This window comes from Corvus brachyrhynchos, unplaced genomic scaffold (assembly GCF_000691975.1).
Source record: "Corvus brachyrhynchos isolate BGI_N302 unplaced genomic scaffold, ASM69197v1 scaffold3, whole genome shotgun sequence".
NCBI classification, from domain to species: Eukaryota; Metazoa; Chordata; class Aves; order Passeriformes; family Corvidae; genus Corvus; species Corvus brachyrhynchos.
In genome coordinates, this window is record NW_008237619.1 from 1,743,545 (window position 1) to 1,761,957 (window position 18,413).

Genomic DNA, 18,413 nt, shown 5'->3' on the forward strand with positions numbered 1-18,413 from the left:
CCCCATTGCCTCCATCACTCGGCCTCAGCCTCAGGGGGCTGCCCTGCCTCAGGTTCCAGGCAGCCATTGAGCTGGGGGTCAGGGGCCTGTGGGTCATATTCCTCATCCAGAAAGTCCAGGGAGTTGTTACTGGGCAACCCCCGGATGGTGAATTTGTGGGAGACCTTGGTCCACTGCTCCCGGTTGCTGGCCACCCGCTCGTAGAGCTCCGCTGCCTTGGGGAAGAGGTCCTGCAGCAATCTGGGGAGTGGGGGATGCACTCCATCAGCACAGGGCTGCACCCCCTTACTTCAGTGCAACCCCCTTAGTTGAGTGCAACCCCATCCCCACTGCTTGGAATCCCCCCAACACCTGCAAAACCCCCCCACACACAGCACCCCCATCCCACCCTTACAGAGGTGGGGGTGGCAGGGGGTCCTCCCCACCCCAGCACCAGCACTGGGGCTCACTTGTAGATGGGCATGGCAATGTGCTCCATGAAGCTGATCTGCAGCTCAGGGATGTAGGCTTTCTCCCGGTCCATCATCTCCAGCGGGCTGTTCCCCATGGCTTTCTCCTGTATGGATGGTGAGGGGGGTCACTGCCAGTAGCACTTCCTCCCATTCCCAGGCAAGACCTCTCTGCTCACTGCCCATGCCCCCCATCCCATTGGTGCCTTGAGCATTGGCCAAGCCCAACCCTGCCAGCTGGTACCTACCAGGTCACCCTGGGAGAAGAATTCTTTGTAGATCAGCTCCTGCAAGAGACAGGCATCAGCAAGGGCAGTGCAGCCTGGGATGATCCCCCATCCCTCCTGCCCTCCAGACCCCTCCCCATGGCTCTGAGTCAAGCAGGGACATGGTCCTGGCATGGAGGGACTGCTGCATGGTCCAGGGTCCTGCATGGAGGGACCTCCTCCATGAGGAGCTGGTGTGTCCCTAGTGCCTGGGGACATGCAGGTAGCCTGGGCAGGTTGTGAGATGGCATTCAGGGGGTTTAGCTCCATGGTGTGGCACTCACTGCAATCTTCCTGGTGGTCTTCCAGCCCTTGGTCTGGTCAGAGAGGTCACAGGAGGTCATGAGCAGGCAGAGCAGCAGGCTGCGGTGCTGTTTGTTCTTGGGGTCATATCCCACTGTGGGCAGAGTGTGGGGCAGAGGTTGGGATGGGGAGCTCAGGACAGAGCTCCATAGCCCCCATCATGCCACACATGAGGACTCTGGGGACAGCCAGGACCTGCTGTGTCATGTCCCAGCCCTTATCACCCCCAACATTGGAACCACCTGTGCCACCTCCCAGCCTTGGTGGGATGAGTTCCTACCACCCCTCAAATCCCAATCCCCATCTCCATCCCAGGAGCTTCACCTTCTGCCATCTTCTGGAGATCCTTGAAGATGCGGAGGTGGTGGGCCAGGTCAGTGGCCAAGATGATGTCCCTCATCAAGTCCAGCATGCGCTGGTAGTCCTGTGGGCAAGTCAGCTGCCATGACCAGCTCTGTGCCCCTGCCAGCTCCCACATCCCCTAGGATCCAGGGATGGGGGGCAGGGGGTCTGGCAAGAATGCAGGGGCTCAGCATGGGCAGGGGGTGGCCTGAGAGGGGTGTTAAAGGTGGGGGGCTCACCTTTCGGGAGAAGTGGTCAAAGATGTTGCAGCCTTGGCTGTTGAGGATAGCAATGGCTTGGGCAAAGTGATGCCTCTGTGGGAGAAGCCAGGACCATGAAAGCAGGCAGGGAGCAGGCAGGGATGCTGCCATGCAGCCAGAACCCAGGACAGATGGGCAGTGAGAGATCTGGGGGATCTTACCTCCATGACAGAGCCCTCTGAACTGTAGAGTGCAGCCAGGACCGATTTCTGCAAGGTAGAGAAGCCGGAATGATGGAGCTATGGGGGTGAAGACCCCCACAGCTCTGTCCCTGTCCCCATACCCCCCCTTCCCCCTTGCCCCATCCCAGCTCTGGGCTCGGCTCACCGAGGCCACCTGAAAGGAGTTATTGGTGCCTCTGTGGTCCAGGTCGTGGCACATGCAGGAGATGAAGAGGGCAAAGATCTCGATGTCTCTGCGGAGGGGGAGGAGGGAAACTGAGGCAGGCAGGAGAGCAGGGAGCACCCCAGCCAGGACAGGGGATGGAGAACAGGGACAGGGATAGTGCCTGGCCTTACTCCAGGTAGTTAACGAGCTCCAGGTTCTTGTAGAGCAGGTAGCAGAAGTGGGAGACAGAGAAGGCGTGCATCCAGTTGTGGTAGGGAGGGTCACGGTACCCCTTCTTCACCATCAGGCAGAACCTGGACAGAGGGGCAAAGCCATGCAGGGAGGTCTCACCCCACAGGGACCTCCACCTGGCCAGCTGTCCACCAGGCAGCCACGGGGATGGAGATGAAGGTGAGGATGGGATGGGGAAGGGTTGGGAATGAGCTAGGGGAGAGGGATGGGGACAGGGAAGGTGGACAGTCATCTGGATGGGGATGAGGATAGAGACAGGGATGAGGATATGGACAGGGGACAGAGAAGGTGGATAGTGATGAGGATGTGGATGGGGACAGGGAAGGAGACGGAGGGGATGGGGAAGAAGAAGGAAATGGGGAAGAAGAAGGAAATGGGGAAGGTGGATAGTGATGTGGATGGGGATGGAGATGGAGATGGGGACAGGGATAGTGGACAGGGATGGGAACTCACCTAGTGAGCGTCTGACGGTCCATCTTGTAGTTGTTGATGAAATTCATGTCCTGCAGCATGCTCAGGATGGCCTGCAGAGGGGACAGAGTGGGTGGCAGGGAGTGACAATGCCCAGTAAGTTTCCCCGCGAGACAACCCTGCCCCTGCCCAGCAGGACGATGCCCAGGGGTGCAGCCACATCCCTTCACCCCAACACCCCAGCACCCCAGCATTGGGGTATATGACCTGACCAAGGCCAGGCAGGGGATGGTGGCAGTTGTCCACTGCTGTTGACAGTTGTCCCCATGGTCCTCACCATAGAGGTGTCATCCTCGGGCAGCGAGCGTGGCGTGTAGGTGAAGCTGGCAAAGTTGGGGTCAATGGTGGACACGGGCTGGATGCCCTCACTCAGCAGTTTGGTGTACTCATCATCTGACACCTGCAGGAGCCGTAGCCAGGGGCCCACACTGTGACCAGGTGCCCAGGTGTTCCAAAGGCCACATGAACCACAGTGAGAGCAAAGAGCCCTGGGGTATCACCACCACCCAACTGTGCAACCACCTCAGGGTAAAGTGTGGGTGCACCATGCTGGCAGTGAGGGTCCCACCCCTGTCCCCATCCCTGTCCTCATGCTACCTCACCTTCATGTGGTACATCATCATCTCGTTGGCCAGGTGGCTTCGGTACTGTGCCTCATTCACCTTCTTGTACAGCAGGGACTGTGGGGCAGGATCAGGTTATGGAAGTGCTGGGGGTGGGCAGACACCCTCCAGCAGCCCCAAGCTCACCCTGGCACCACAGCACATTCTTATGCCCATGAATTCCCTTCCCATCCTATGGCCACCACTTGTCCCCAAGGAATGGGGACCCCACACACACATCCCCCCATCCCCATTCCTCTGTGCTGTGGCAGAGTTGGGACCCCACCTTGTGTGTGACCCCCTCCAAGTAGAGGATCCCCCAGCACATACATGGGCGATGCTGATGCCGCAGTAGATGGAGAAGGCAGTGGCCAGGTCCTCGTCAAACTTGCTGAACCAAGGGCCATTGATCTTGTTGACCAGCTCCGCCACCCCAATGACCTCTGGAGCAGAGGAGGGACACCAGGGGTATCAGGCCCTTGTTTTGGGTACAGGGTCATGTCTGTGTGCTGAGGACAGCACAGTGTCCATGGGCTTAGGGCAGGGTTGTGCCCAAGTAGCAGGGACAGTGCTGTTCCTGTGGGTTGGGGACAGGATGACAGCCACATTCTGGGGGCAGTGTTGTGCCCAGGGGCTGGGACAGGCTCATGCCCAGGGACAATATTGTGCTCAGGTGTTGGCAGACAGGATCATGCCCAGATGCAGGGTACATGATCATGCCCATGTGCCCATGGGCTGGGACAGAATCATGGCCATGGGCTGGGAGACAGTGCTGAGTGTCTGCGGGGGGACATGATCACACCCAGGAACTGTGCCCTTGTGCCAGGAGACACAAGGGCTAGGACAGGACCATGCCCACATTCATGGGACAGAATGGTGCCCTGATGCTGGGGACAGGACTGTGACCATGGGATTGGGACAGGGTCATGCCCATGTGCTGCGGCAGTGTTCTGCCTACAGGCTGGGGACAGAATGGTGCCCATGGGCTGGGGACAGAACAGTGCCTGTGGGCTGGGGACAGAATGGTGTTCACATGCTGGGGACAGTGTTGTGCCCACAGACTGAGCCAGGACTGTGCCCCTTGAACAGGATTCGTGCCCACAGGTGAGGGATGATGCTGTGCCTGTGACTGCATGCTGGGGACAGTGTCATGTCCACATGATGAGTGACCAAACCACCACATGCTGACTGAGGCACCTCCTGGGCCAGACCTGTGCCCCCCTCTTCCCAGTGTGCCTCCCTCACCCCCTCACCCTGGCTCTCATTCTTGATGGGGAAGCAAAGGATGTTGCGGGTGCGGAAGCCGGTGCTGTCATCCACCCCACGGTAGAAGAGCGGGTGCGAGTAGGCATCCTTGATGTTCAGGATCTTGCCGGTGGTGGCCACGTGCCCGGCAATGCCCTGGTCTGCCGGAATGCGGATCTCATAGCTCTGCGGGCAGGGGAAGAAGATCACCAGCAAGGCCTGGGGGGAGGGACACAACCCCAGGCCCCCCAACTCCATCCTGTGCTCACCTCGTCATCCACCACTCCACCATCGAACACCTTGGCCACCAGCTCATGGCTGAGCCGGTCCAGCAGGAACACAGAGCATCTGCAAGACACACCACTGCCATTCACACCCACAGGCCAGCTCAGTGTCCCCCCCGTGCCCCCTCACCTGTGTGCCCCACCACCACCACTCACATCTCAGCATTGCTGAGGTTCCGGGCCTCCGTAATGATCTCCTGCAGCAGGACGGAGACATCATCTGCAGGGGAAGCAGTGAAGGGTCAGGGACCCCCAGCCGGGCAGCACTGCTCCCTCATCCCCCACTCATGCAATGAAAGGGGGGGAGCTTTAGCTCAGGGCCCTGGCAGGAGGTCTGGGTGGCACAGAGGGATGGGGGCTGTGTGGGGCATGTGCACGTGTGAGCAGCACATACGTGCGTTCAGCAGTGCACACACGCAGCTGCACGTGTGCACACACGTTTCTAAGAGCTCTGTGGTCATGCCACATGCATGCCTGCATGCAGCCATGCAGCATCAGTGCGTGTCAGGTTCTGTGCCAGCTCATATCACCCTTCTGTGACCATTCCCCAACAAAGGGACAAGGTTCTCCCTGGCTGGGGACAGAGACCCCAGTGCCACCACCCTCTGGGGCTGGGGCAGGGGTTGGTCATCCATTCTCCATTCCACTCCCTCACCATGGGTGCTCTCCCATGCACCTACCCAAGTGGGTGAAGAGGTTCTTGGCCACCTGCAGCAGGGCCTGAGGGGACAGAGAGGATGTCATCAGTGACTAGTGCAAGATGGGGCACACACATGCATGTGACACAGCCCTACACATGCTCACCTGGCACTCACACTTGAGCTTCTGCTCCTTCTGGAAGGCCAGGGTGCTAGTGAGCACCGTGGAGGTGTAGCAGAAGCAGTGCTGGATCTTGTGCTCATCCGTGTCTGTGTAGCTGGCGGGGGCACACCTCAGTTCTCTGTCCCTATTGGTCCCCCCCTTTCTCCACAGCGACAATGCTCCAGCACCCCAAAAGTGAGGGAGTGCAGCCCCACAGAGAGTCCCAGCCAAAATGCTGCTCACCTCTCCCCACTCAGTTTGTTGAAGGCGCAGGCCAGTGCCACCACCTGGGAGGTGGCCCGGCTAATGACAGGGACACAGAGCATGGAGGTGACCTCGCAGCCCAACATGCTGCTCAGCTGCTTGTGCTCCTCCTGCAGGGAGAGGCGAGATGGGGCTGGAACCAGCACGCCTGGCCTCCCCAGGAAGCCCCATGGGACATTGGGGTGACACCCATGTCCCCAGTTGTGGGAGGGACACAGCTAGTACCCACCTCACTGATGTCCTTCAAGGTGATGGGCTTCTTATCCTCCACCACCTGCCCCAGGCGCCCAAAGGTGAGCTGCGGGGAGAGGGGACATGTTAGCGTGTGGCACCCATTGCCCACCCCCCTGACATCCCAACCCCTCACCACTCCCCCCTGCTCACGGAAAAGCTGATTTCCTCATCCAGGACACGGTCCCCCACCACCTGGAAGAGATGGGGAGAAGGGGGTGCCCATGAGGATGACGCCATGTCAGGGGGTGTCATGTAATCCTCTGTGGGGGTCAGGCTTGGGGGACTAGCCTGGTGGCACCTACCTGGCAGAAGAGCTGGTGGTTGTCCTCAGAGACGAGCAGGAGGCAGCAGCACAGAGACTGAGTTTCCTGCTTCAGCTGAGGAGTAAGGGGATGGTCAGCACCCCAGCCTGCCCCAAGCACTCCCCAGGTAGGATCCAGCCCCTCCTCTGCTTCCCTGTGCCCAGGGCACCCACACATGCCACAGGGAACCAGGTGCCCCTCTCCAGAACCTCCTTCCTGTGACCGAGCAGGTTCACACTGGAGGCTACTGATGGCAAGGGCAAGGCTGTTCACTCTGGACACTACTGAGGGTCGTACTGAGGTACAGAATGATAGAGAGCAGGAGAGAAACCTGTACGTTCTCTCACAGAGTTTTTGTGGTGAGGGTGAGGGTTAACTCTGGAGACTATTGATGGTTGTTACAAGGCTGCTCACTCTGGTCACTACAGATGACTGCACAGCTGATGCTTGAGGCTTTACTCAGTTTTGGGGGATTTTCTTGTTTAGAAATAAAATGGGGCTCTCTGGTGTGTCCTGGGGCTGGGGGCAGATGGGGGTAGGGGGCTGGTGGAGCAACTACTCACATAGTTGATGACCTTGAGCTGCAGCGAGGCGGCATCCAGGTCATACAGCTCACCTGTACAAGGGTGGCAGTGCTGTGAGGGGCTGAGCATGGTTTCACCCTGTCCACACCCCCCACCCTTCCCAGTGTCCCTCCACTCACCACAGAGCTGTAGGATCTTGCAGTCCAGGTCACTATAGCTGCTGTCAGGTGCCTTCTCGGGCTTGGCCAGAGAGGTCTGGGAGGAGCTGGTGGAGAGGCTGACCTGGGGCCAAGGCTGCAACTTCTGCAGGGCTTGCAGGCGTCGGAATGCCACCAGGGCCTGCAAGATGGAGCAGAAGGGACAAGGAACAGCAGGGCTTGGGGAAAGGGTGGTAGGTCCCCAGGTGGCAGGTCCCACAGTTCAGAAGGACTCACTCACATGTCTCTCTAACGCACGCAGGCTCTGCTCATCAGAGTCGCTCAGCTGGCCGCAGTGTACCTGGAGCAGGAGTGATGTTAGGACCCCCAAGTCCAGGCCCTCTCCCTTGCCCCAGAGCCTTGCCCATGTTCCTGCACTCACCAGGATGACGCATACCACGGCCCCACTGTTCTTGTCCACCAGCGGGATGATGAGCACTACAAGCGAGAGAGTGTCGGTCCCAGGTGGGCCCCAGGGGCAGCCCGGAACTGTGGAACTCAGCTCTTGGGGTGCATGTCTATTATGTCCTGATGTGTCATGACCCACCCACCCAGCCATCTATCCAGCTTCCCATCCATCCATTATCCATCTGCCCACCTCCATGCTTACTTGTTCCTGAGAGCACCCCTCAGTCCCAGTGCCCACCTGTCCCTCATGCCTCCATCCTGCTTCCACCCACCTGTCTGTGCATCCATCACTCACCCACATGCTGTTGTCTCAGCCATTGCCTCTGACCACCCATGAACCATCCATCCATCCATCCATCCACTCATCCATCTTCTCACACCTCCATTCCCACCTCTATCCCTCCACCTACCTACCACCCAGCCCTATGCCCATACCCCCATATATGTCCCCCAAGACCACCCTTCCCACAGCTCCCACCTTGTGTGCCAGGGGCCAGGGGCGCTGCCAGGGGTCCCAGGTGCTGGCCAGGGAGCTCAGCAGGGAGCAGCCCCCCACATTCCAGCCGCTTCTGCTTCTGCACAGCATCCCTGTGGGGACAGGGATACTTTTGAGCATCCGTTGGGGAGGGCACCTGGGAAGGAAAACCCCCAGGAAGGGGCAACCCCCGGGGCGGAGACACCCATGGGATGAGGACAGGCTCAAGGACTGTGAAGCACATGTGCATACTTGTGTCCCTGCACAGGCAGAGCCCCTATTCACATGTGTGTCCCTGCACACATGCACAGCCCCTGGGCATAAACGTGTGTCTTCCTGTACACACACAGCCCCTGTGCCAGCATGTGTGTCCCTGTACATACACACAGCCCCTGTGCACATGTGTGCACATCCAGGATGAAGATGAGGATGGGAAGGGAAAGGGGACTGGCACATGGATGGAGATGGAATGAGGATGGAGATGTGGAGAGGGATGGGAAGCCTCCTGCCTTCCATGTACATGTCTGTTCATGGACACCAGCCAAGCCACACGCATGTGCCCACGCCCAGGGCTGGGGAGGTGGCCAAGCTCACCTGAGCTTCCCGTTGGACGGCAGCTCATGGGGGGGGTCATCACAGAGCAGCCGTGTGTCCCCATCCAGCAGGTAGATATAGACGTGCTCCTGGAGGAGGGGGCAGCACATGCGTGTGTGCAGACATGCGTGCACAGCCACACGTGCATAAACACCTGCACACCCACATTTGCACATCCACACATTCACAAATACACCCCTGCGCACACACAGAGTCACACACAGATGTGCACACTCACCTACACAAGTGTGCACCACTCACACCCAGCCATGGCCAGGGGCCCCGTGGAATGGCACTGGCACAATGTCCAGCCACCACCAGCACCAGGGTCACCAGGATTAGAGCCACCAGCACCCCCAGGGCCACCAGCACCCTGGGGCCACCATGAGCACCAGGGCCACCACAGCACCCTGGTGGTGACAGGTGGCCCATATAGGGGGAGAATTCTGCAGTGGGTTGGGGATAAGGAGACCCTGCCCCAGACAGAACCCCAGCATCAACCAGCAGAGAATCCACCCTCCAGTCCCTCCAGGGCTCCCCCCAACCCAGGGGGTCTCAGAAACCCCACAACTCCCACCCGCCCAGGAGGATGCTCTGCTCCCCATTCCTCCCAGCCCCCTGGGGGATGCAGATGCACCCCCACCTACCACAGCAGGCAGCAGGGTGACAAGGGCATGGCGGAGGGCATCACGCAGGGTGGTGGCATCAAGCGCAGCGCCCAGGCTCAGCAGAGCATCCTGCAGAGTGAGAAGAGCAAAACAGGGGGTCTCTGGGGGCCAATACCATGTGGAGGGGCACCAAGGCACCACTCTCCCTTACCCCTGCCACAGCACAGGTCCTCCTGCCACCAGACCCCTTGCAGTGGCCTCCAGACTGCCTGGTGCCTTTTTTGGGGCCAAACCCTCCTGTTTTGGTCAGCATCCATCATGTGGGGAGGTGGAAAGGGAGAGGAGGCTTTGGCACTGAGCCACAGATAAAAGCTTATCTGAGGATTACAACCCCGTGGTGGGACAGAGGTGTTGGAATGGACACGTGGAAAATCCGGGGGCACAGTGGGCTCTGTGGTGCAACTCTCCCAGCCCTGCTCCTGCCTCCAGCCCTTGTCTGGGAGAGTGGGATAAGGATGATGTTATGACAGAAATAGTAGATGCTCCAAATCAGACACTGCATGATGGCGTTGGGATTTGCTCTTCCTCTGGTCCCAGCTTTGCCAGGTGGCTCCAGGCTCCATTCCTGATAACCAGACCTAGGGGCTGTCATGCACCCCAAGACCCCATCCAGGACAGCAGCCCCATGCAGGGCCATGCCACCTACCCACCCAGGGAGCATACTCAGCCATGGGGCCAGATCCAAGTGGCACTGGGAGTGTGGCTGGCGGTGAGGGTGCTTCCAGCTGAAGACATCGGCACTGAATGTTATTCCAACAGGGCCGCATCTCCAGTCACTTACTCACACTGGAGACACATGCACTGTAGAATACAGCCAGGCCTCAGCCAGGTGGCTGTCCTGCCATCCCTCTGTCCCACCAGATCCTCCACAGTGGCCCCCCTGGGGCAGGGGAAGATGGGGCAGAGCCTGAATGGGTCCCTTGGGTCTGCTTGGGGCATCAAATGCCAGTGGCATTCTTGGTGTGGGGACAGTCAGGTGGCAGCTGGACATGGGTGGAGGCTTTAATAGGGCTGGGAATACGGCTCCATCCCTGACACAGTGAGGGGAAACCTGCAGGAGCTAAAAGAAGATATTCCCAAGACAAGGACACAGCAGCAGAAGCTGGCAGGATGGTTTGCAGCCTAGGAAGAAGGTAGGGAGAGTGAGGGTGGGCTGAGAAGGACATCACACTCATTCCACTTGTCCCGCTCATCCCACTAAACTGCTTCTCCCACTCATCCTGCTCATCCCACTCAGCCTATTCACTATATTAATCCAGTTCATCCAACTCATCCCATTTGATGGCTCATTCCACTCAGCTGCTTGTCCCACTCATCCTGCACATCCCACTCATCCCACTCACCTTGCTTGTTCCATTCATCCAGCTCAGCCCACTCATCCCACTCAATGGCTCATCCCATTCAATGGCTTGTCCCACTCCTTCCACTTGTCCCACCCATGCTGCATATCCCACTTGCTCATCCCACTAATTCCATTTGTCTCACTCGTCCCACTCCCAGTCCAGATCCTCCAGCCCAGAGCAGAGGTTTACCCCAACACCCTCGCTCCCTGTCACCCTCTGTCCCTCAGCCCTGGGGATGCTGCAGACCCACACTGGGGGCTCTGCTGGGACACAGCCAGGGCCCAGAGCCAGCACAGCCAGCGCCACCACCATAGCTATATCCCAGTTATTGCCATAAACAGCCTTTCCCTTTTCTGTGGAGTCACCAGTGTCCTACTCCCAGCAATCCACACCATCCAGGCACTACCTCAGTTTGGGTGGGGGCTCCTCCAGATCCATCTCTACTCCGCAGATGTTGGGGTGTTTGGATGAGGCTGCATTGGCACATGCATCCCCAGCACCAGTGGAGAGATGAAACAATCAGCCACCTGCTCTGCATCCCAGCTTCCATGGAGGGCAGAGCTATGGTAACACTTCCCAAGTGGGCACAGCGGGTTAATTAACTTCGCTGAAACAGGAGGAAACACTGAGGGATTGCAATTCCCCGCTCCTGGAGCAAAGTCCAACACCCTTATCCCAGGTGCTGCACACCCAGCAGCTCTGGAGGGAAATGCTGCCTGGAGATGGGCATGGAGAGAAGGCTTTGGGGACAGATCCAAGGACAGGGTGTGGGCAGGGGATACAGCATGGCATCACTGACAGCCCCAGGAGCTGAGGATGCTGCTCCTGTAGAGCAGGTGAACAGCACCCTGTCCCTGTCCTGTCCCCATGGTGCGCACACGTGGCCCTGTGGGACTCCCACCCGGGGACTGTTGTCACCTTTTCTCTGGCCTGAGAGGACAGGGATACTGGTCTCACCCTGCTGGACTCCTGAGCTGACAGGGTGACTCATGGGACCTCAATGCTGGCCAGCACCCCACGGTGCAGTGCAACACCAGAGCCATATCTGCCTCAATATTCCCACTGAAGCTGGTGGAAGATTAATGACACCATTCATCTTCTTAGAGTAAGGATTTGTCTCTGCTCCAACATGGACCCCCCCACTCTAGCAAAGCCAAACCCTGCCACAGGCCAGCCTCCAGAGTACTGCCTGCTCTCTCCCTCATGGAAAATGGCCCTTTTATTTTTCCCTGCTATTTTTTCCCCTCATTTCCCCTTTGGATAGCTGCAGCAGCATCCTGTCCCCAGACATGTGGTGGTGAGGACCCCCAGCACAGGCTCCCCGGCCCCCATCCCAGGCTTCCACAGATGCTGCTGGGATGTAAAAGCAGCTTTTTCTACCAGAGGAAATGACCAGCAGTGAAAACATGAGTTTTTTCAAGAGGATCAGCCACATCTGTCCCCTGCCTCCCCCTCACCAGCTGTGGAAGCTTGGTTAGTCCCCCTTGGCACCCTCAGTTCTCCGGATGTTTATGAAATAGAGAAATCCCATCCTGGCCAGCTTCCTCTCCAGAAAGGTTCATTTTACACCTGCCATGTGGAGGGTGGGGGCCTGGAGGGGGAGAACACTGACCTCACAGGGTCTCAGGTCTCTGAGCTTGCACCCCTTCTCCTGGCCTTGCTCCTGGGAGATGAATGGAGGCCCCCCAAGGGTGAGGAGGAGGCCCTGGCAGAAGGCAGAGGCTGGATCCAGTGCAGTGAAGCACCCACTGGGAAGCTCAGCCCTGTTGAGGGTACCTGGAACTTGGGGTCTCTCTCTGGGTGGGGACACACCTAGGCACTCGGCAAGAAGAGTTTGCATTAGGCAGAGCTCAAAACCAGGACCTGCCACCCACTGGATTCCTCTTTAACCATGGGAAAACAGGCACAGAGAGCCAGGCAGAAATACCTGGTGCCTGGGAGCATCCTGCTCCCGGAGGAGCGCTGAGCAGGGCTGCAGGACCGTCACCCTGCCTTGCAAGGGGATGCTGGGCTGGGGAGGCCCCAGATGGATCTTGCCGGTGCTGCCAGAGCACCCATGGGTGCTGATTCTGCAGAGGGATGCTGGCAGCAGCCCAGGCTGCTGTGGCAGTCCCTGCCGAGCTTCCATCCCAGCTTTGCTGTAAAAATTCCAAGTAAATGATCTGCCAGAGGTGACCCCTTGAGCTTGAGGCACCCATGACGCAGTGAGCCCTCAGAGCTCACTCGGCTCCTGCCCTCCAATGGGACTTTATCCATCTGGGAACACAAGGAAAATGAGCCCAATTAATTTCGGCAGTGGATTAGTCTATTAGCCCCTGCCTGAGCAATCACCTTTGGGATGGAGCTGGACATCGCTCCATCTGGACAACTTCACCCCCAGTTGTGGGCCCCAAATCAAATTAGAGCATTTGAGATGCTGAGTGCGCAGGTCTCGGTGCCTGTGGGCAGCACATCCCAGTACCCAAACCCCATGCAGATCCTTCCCAATGGATTTTCCAGGCTCAGGTTGCAAAGGGATTGGGATGCTTGGGAGTGCAGAACACATCAAGGAGGGGTCTGGGGCAGAGCAAAGGACCCCCCTGCAGCCCATCTCACCAGCCCCTATATCTCTCACAGGGGGTTTACAGAATTCAAGGACAGAGGAGCTGCTCCCCAGGGAATTCCCTACGGAGCAGAGCCCTGGATGAGGAGGGTGACCATGTGGTCACCTCATTGCAAGGCTGAGAGCCAGGGCTGGGGGCTTAGGGCTCCCTCCCACTGTGGACTCTTCAGATAGGATGCATTTTTAGCCACTAGCCTCTGGATCTTGTTACATCTGACGGGCGAAAAGCAAAATCCCATTTGGATTCCTGGGAGGCAGACTACCTCACAGCCCCTCACCACTCCCTGTGTCCCACCCACAGGGTGCCTGGGTATGTGTCACTGTCCAAGGGTTCCCTGCCTGCCCCAACCCTGAAGGCAGAGACACCCACCCCCTCTCCCATGCCCCAGCTCTGCCTTTTCCTAGCCCTTTCCCCTTTCCAGGGGAGGTGATGGGGAAACTTCCTCCCCTCTGGCCTCCCCTTCAAGGTGGAAGATGATGCTCCCGGACCCCCTTTTGCCCCCACCCATCACACCCAGAGTTGTTTCCAAGTGCATGGGGACAGATGTCCCTGCCTTTGTCACCTCTCCAATGCATGGCTGCAGGGTGACAGCACCACGGGGAGCAGCTGATCCCCCTAGGCCCCCCAAGCTGAGCAGCAGCTGCCAGCAAACACCCAGCCTGCGCCCGCGCCGCCCTGCCCAAGCATTTGCCGAGCAATCTGGCAGCGTTAAAAATATCCCAAAATATCCCTGAGCCGTGATTCATCCTCCTCTCCCACCTCCAGCAAAGCCGAGCCCCCCCAGCCCCACTCCCCTCCTGGGGGGCTGCTCCCCCCGGCAGCTCGGCCTCGTGCTCCGGCCGTGGCGGTTAAATATAGCCAAGCTCTGGCGGTGTGTTGGCAACGCAGGGCTGACAACAAGCGGGCAGGGCCAGGCAGGACCAGGCAGGGCCAGGCAGGAGATCACCAGCTTCTGACACTGGGGTGTGAGGGGCGAAACTGAGCTACAGAGCAGGGAAGTGACTCCTGAAGGCAGCAGGTTACAGCTTTGCTGTCAACAGCTGTACTATGGGCAGAGTGACACTGCTAAAGCCCTGTCACCCTCTCCCTGTCCCTGGCACTGCTCCTTCCGCCAGGCCCAAAGCCACCGTTTCCCAGGGAATCCTCTCCATAGAGCTGGGGAAATAGAGGCAGCACCCTTGTTCCCACCCCCGCAGGAGCATCCCTGATACCCTTCAGCTCTGCCATGGGCTGAGTGACACTGACACCCCGTCACCCTGTCCTTGTTGCCCCCCACACTGCTCCCAGCTCCTTCCCTCTGCCCCGCAGCCACAATTCCCCAGGGAATCCTCTCCGTAGGGGTGAGAAAACAGAGGAAGTATCCCTAATCCCCCAAAGCAGCACCCCTGATAACCCTCCAGCAGTGTCCCTGGAGCAAGGTCCAGGGCAACAGAGGATGGAGGGATAGAGGGAGGGTAGAGCTGGCAGCTCTGCCCAACTCCAGCCGGGAAGCCATCCATCCATTTCCTCCCAGCACCGCTCTCAGTCCCAAATTACATTGCTTTAATCTAATCAGGCAGCAACAACCTGTAACACGGTAGCTCCTTAATTACCTCATCTTTTCCAGGGGGATAATGAGGGCAAACGGGAAGGAAACACTTCTGGGATATTTCTTGTCTCCTCATGGTCGTTTGCCTGGGGTTCTGTTGCAATGTATGGATGGGAAGCAAGGGCTGGGGTGCAGGACTCCGTCATGGAGACACCCTGGCACCCAGCGATCCAGGCTGAGGCTTCCAAGGGCTGGAGGATGCAAGTCTGTGGACTCAGCCATCCCAAAAAAGCACGCAAGGAGCCCTGTATGCCTGTGCCTACCTCAGTTTCCCTTTCTGTGGAGGTTCCTTACCTCAGTTTCCCCACCTGCAAAGGGACATGGTTGTGCAAGATCTGCTTAGGATGGCACTAGAGTTTAGTCCAGGTAGAATGAGCCATGCTGAGCCCAGTGTCTCCCCGGAGCTCAGTGCATCCCTCACCCCATCCTCCTCCTCCTCACCCATACATCAGCCTCACTGGAGCCTGGCATGCTCACACTGCACAGGGCATTTGCACAGACCCTTTGCACGTGGAGTTTCTACAGCCCGGAACCAGGCAGATGCCACTCCCTGAGGACCCCGCACATTCTGAGTGGAATGTTTTGCTGAACCAAGCAAATTTCCCAAACTCTGGCAGCTCACAAGCCCTTAGGGTGCTCCTTGTCTGTCCCCCCACATCCTGGCCTGGCCTCCTGGGGCCAAGAGAACAGGGCCAGAGTCAAGGTTGCTTCCTGTTGATGTCCCTTTGTTGGGCAGGACAAATCGGGACAGCAGCCACACTCCTCAAGGATTTCCGTCCCCAGAACATCGTGGCCTTCTTGGAACAGCCGGCTCGGCCACTAGCCTAATGATCTGTCACTAATTTGTCACTAATTAGTTCACTGTTGTAAGAAAGAAGGTGGTGAGGACTGGGCATCTCACTGTCACTTGTCTCTAACCCATGTCAGAGAGGGGACATATGGACCCTCCAACAGCAGCTGCAGGGAAACTGCTCAATGTTTAGGAGAATCCCTGGTATGCGGGTGCCTTCACCCCAAAGGACAGAGACATCCTGGCACCCAGCTGGCACTATGCCTTGGGTGCTGACACTGGCAGTGCTGGGAGGGAGCTGGTATGATGTGCATTCCTGGGACATGGCATTGGTGCAAAAATTTCCCTGGCACACAGGCCCCTTCCCATCCACACTGGCCACCTGGCTGGGTTTCCAGGACTTTCCTAGATGTTTTCTGGTGGATTAGCCATGCAGGAGTCTCCGTGCCTGGCTCTACTTGGGAGCATCATGTCAAAGCTCTGGGGATGGAGCCAGAGAGGGGCTCGGGGACATCTAGGTTCCATGGGGAGATAGGAATCAGTGGGATGGGAAGGGAGATGCAGCGTTCCCCCATCCATTCCTGCATCCCCTCCTGGTATGGCTGGCACTAATGGGATCTGCACAGTGATTAGGGACCTCATTTATCAGCCTCTGATGGGATCTGGGAAAATTGAATTCCTGGCCATCTGCAGCTGGGGAGGAATTCGATTTGGGGCAGAGCTCCAGAGCAGGGTGTGGGGGGCTGAAGGCTGGCAGAGCTGCCCCCCCCCAGGGGGTTCCACTCTGTCTATACAGGGACTGCTCTTATTTTCTATGTCTAAGAGGGTTCGGTGGTGGGATGCAGCTCTTAATTGCCGTGAAGGGGTCTAGGAATTGTGGGGGTCTCGCTACTCAGATGGGGAAATTGAGGCACAGCCAGGAAAAGCCCAAAGCCCATGACATGTAGGAAAGGATCACAGTGCTGGTGTTTAATGGGTCAGCACCCAGCCAGGGGTCTGGCCTCCAACCCCCCCTTGTCTATCGGGGGTCCCAAAGCTGTGGCCAGGGCATCCAAAGGTGCCGAACAACCTGCATCTGCCAGAGCCGGGCCAGGAGCAGTGATCTGTCCTGCACCACGAGGAGGGAGACCCGGGAGCTAGCTCTGCTCCCTGTCATTTTCCACCCCACAGCTCCCTTGGGCAGGTCCCCACCATCCTCCCCCCCACATCCATGGAGTGGCCAGGGTGGGGATGCAGTGGGATTCAGCTGCAAAGGTCCCAGGCCAGTCCCCAGATCCATGGACTCAGCTCCCAGAGGGTCACCCTTCAGACCCAGGCTTGCAGGGGATCCCAGTCCATCACCTCCCTGCCAAATATCACAGCTCGACTCCAAAAAGCCAAGGTCACCCAAGGGGCCTATCCCAGTCAGAGGGAAGATGCATGTCATCCTGTAACAGGAGCATCCTGATCGCAGCTTTTCACTGCCCAGGGTGCAGCAGGACTAACCCCCTCCAATTCCTTCTGCTTGGGGTGCAGCAGGAACACCTCTATCCCAGCTCCCCTGCCTGGGGTGCAGCAGGGCACTTCCACCTCAGACGTCCCTTCCTGGGTGATGTCATGGGGCATGAGAGCTCTGGAACCTATATCCCAAACCCCACTGCCCCTCAAAAATCAGCACCAGGGCACTGCAGTGCCAGCACAGGCTGATTCCACACCCGCAAGCAGTCACTCCTTGAGACACCCACACCTATGGCCTGTGGGGACCACCTGGCTGGGAAACACTGGGGTGTTTTCCTCCCACCCATCCCAGTTTGGGGGTCTTGCTCTACCCCCCAGCCCTGCTGAGGGTGGGAGGAAGCCAGCCCTGCCGCATGTAATGGAAAGAAGCCGCCACAGCCCTTTCCTCCCCTTTATTGCCCTGCTGATATGTTTGTGTCCGCCAGAGGAAACACAAGGACAAACGCCTGCATACGCATGTCCCCTCACTGCCCTCAACGGGTCCTCAGCCCACTGAACATGGCCGGTCCCACATGGGGGGAAACTGAAGCAGGAGCAGCCCCACGATGCTGGCTGAGGCTCCCTGATCCATGGCAGGTCACTAAAGGTGTCCGAGTGTAGTCCCTCACAGCCCCCTCGCAACCCCTGGGGACAGCGGCAGCCCCCAACCCCTCCTGCTTCTCCAGGCTGTGAACATGTATCAATTAGGGTTTGATTCATGATCCAGTCTGCAGGTAATTGCATTGGAGCTGGTGGCAGGGAGGGAGAGGAGGAACAGACATTCTCAGTCTCACCCCACTACAGGGTGTTGGGAGGTAATAACACCCCAAGCCCTATATATATCCTATACGCCCTCCCAGGCTCAGGGATGGGAGTTCCAGATGCAGTCAGCGCTCAGGACACCAATGGGGACTGGGGTCCAGTGGTATTTTGTGGGGGATAAGCTGTTCCTCACTCACCCTGTGCTGGAGAAGGGACAGGATCCATACCCACCACTCACTTCTCATACATCCTGGGTCATATCCCACTGCCACTGTGGCCTCACACACCAGGGACAGCTAGGAATGCATCTCTGCCCCACCATGCGATCCATTCCTCCTCCTCGGTGCCACTGGGTTAAAACCAGTCTGCCCACCACCACCCCATCTGTGTGGGTTTTGTACTCCCCAGGCTGGAAGTTGTGGCTCCCTTGCCCCCACACCCCCAGATCCCCTCAGGGGGTTGTGTCCAGGGTTCAGAACCTGCCCAGCTGCCAGCACCTAGGTCAGGCCCAGCTGGGTTCTGGGGGCTGGGACTGAGAGGGATCACAGGGAACCCCATATCACTGCATTGGGCAGTGAGGAGG

At 58.4% G+C, this 18,413-nt stretch overlaps 1 protein-coding gene across 1 annotated transcript in view; it reads right to left on the reverse strand.

Annotated features, from left to right (window-relative positions):
* Positions 1-18,413, reverse strand: part of PDE2A (phosphodiesterase 2A) — a 30,362-nt gene that overhangs the window by 10,651 nt on the left and 1,298 nt on the right. Inside the window, exons 2-30 of the mRNA XM_017731701.1 lie at positions 9,248-9,337; positions 8,601-8,689; positions 8,010-8,119; positions 7,506-7,561; positions 7,365-7,424; positions 7,106-7,265; positions 6,966-7,018; positions 6,403-6,477; positions 6,251-6,292; positions 6,096-6,164; positions 5,846-5,976; positions 5,606-5,717; positions 5,482-5,521; positions 4,958-5,021; positions 4,787-4,865; positions 4,526-4,703; positions 3,603-3,715; positions 3,273-3,350; positions 2,948-3,070; positions 2,653-2,723; positions 2,139-2,261; positions 1,948-2,035; positions 1,782-1,829; positions 1,600-1,674; positions 1,343-1,442; positions 1,000-1,112; positions 698-736; positions 450-556; positions 1-240 (exon numbers count right to left, since the gene is read on the reverse strand). Of these exons, the coding sequence (XP_017587190.1) occupies positions 15-240; positions 450-556; positions 698-736; positions 1,000-1,112; positions 1,343-1,442; positions 1,600-1,674; positions 1,782-1,829; positions 1,948-2,035; positions 2,139-2,261; positions 2,653-2,723; positions 2,948-3,070; positions 3,273-3,350; positions 3,603-3,715; positions 4,526-4,703; positions 4,787-4,865; positions 4,958-5,021; positions 5,482-5,521; positions 5,606-5,717; positions 5,846-5,976; positions 6,096-6,164; positions 6,251-6,292; positions 6,403-6,477; positions 6,966-7,018; positions 7,106-7,265; positions 7,365-7,424; positions 7,506-7,561; positions 8,010-8,119; positions 8,601-8,689; positions 9,248-9,337 (2,712 nt within the window). The 3' untranslated portion in view covers positions 1-14. The remainder of the gene's footprint in view (positions 241-449; positions 557-697; positions 737-999; positions 1,113-1,342; positions 1,443-1,599; positions 1,675-1,781; positions 1,830-1,947; positions 2,036-2,138; positions 2,262-2,652; positions 2,724-2,947; positions 3,071-3,272; positions 3,351-3,602; positions 3,716-4,525; positions 4,704-4,786; positions 4,866-4,957; positions 5,022-5,481; positions 5,522-5,605; positions 5,718-5,845; positions 5,977-6,095; positions 6,165-6,250; positions 6,293-6,402; positions 6,478-6,965; positions 7,019-7,105; positions 7,266-7,364; positions 7,425-7,505; positions 7,562-8,009; positions 8,120-8,600; positions 8,690-9,247; positions 9,338-18,413) is intronic.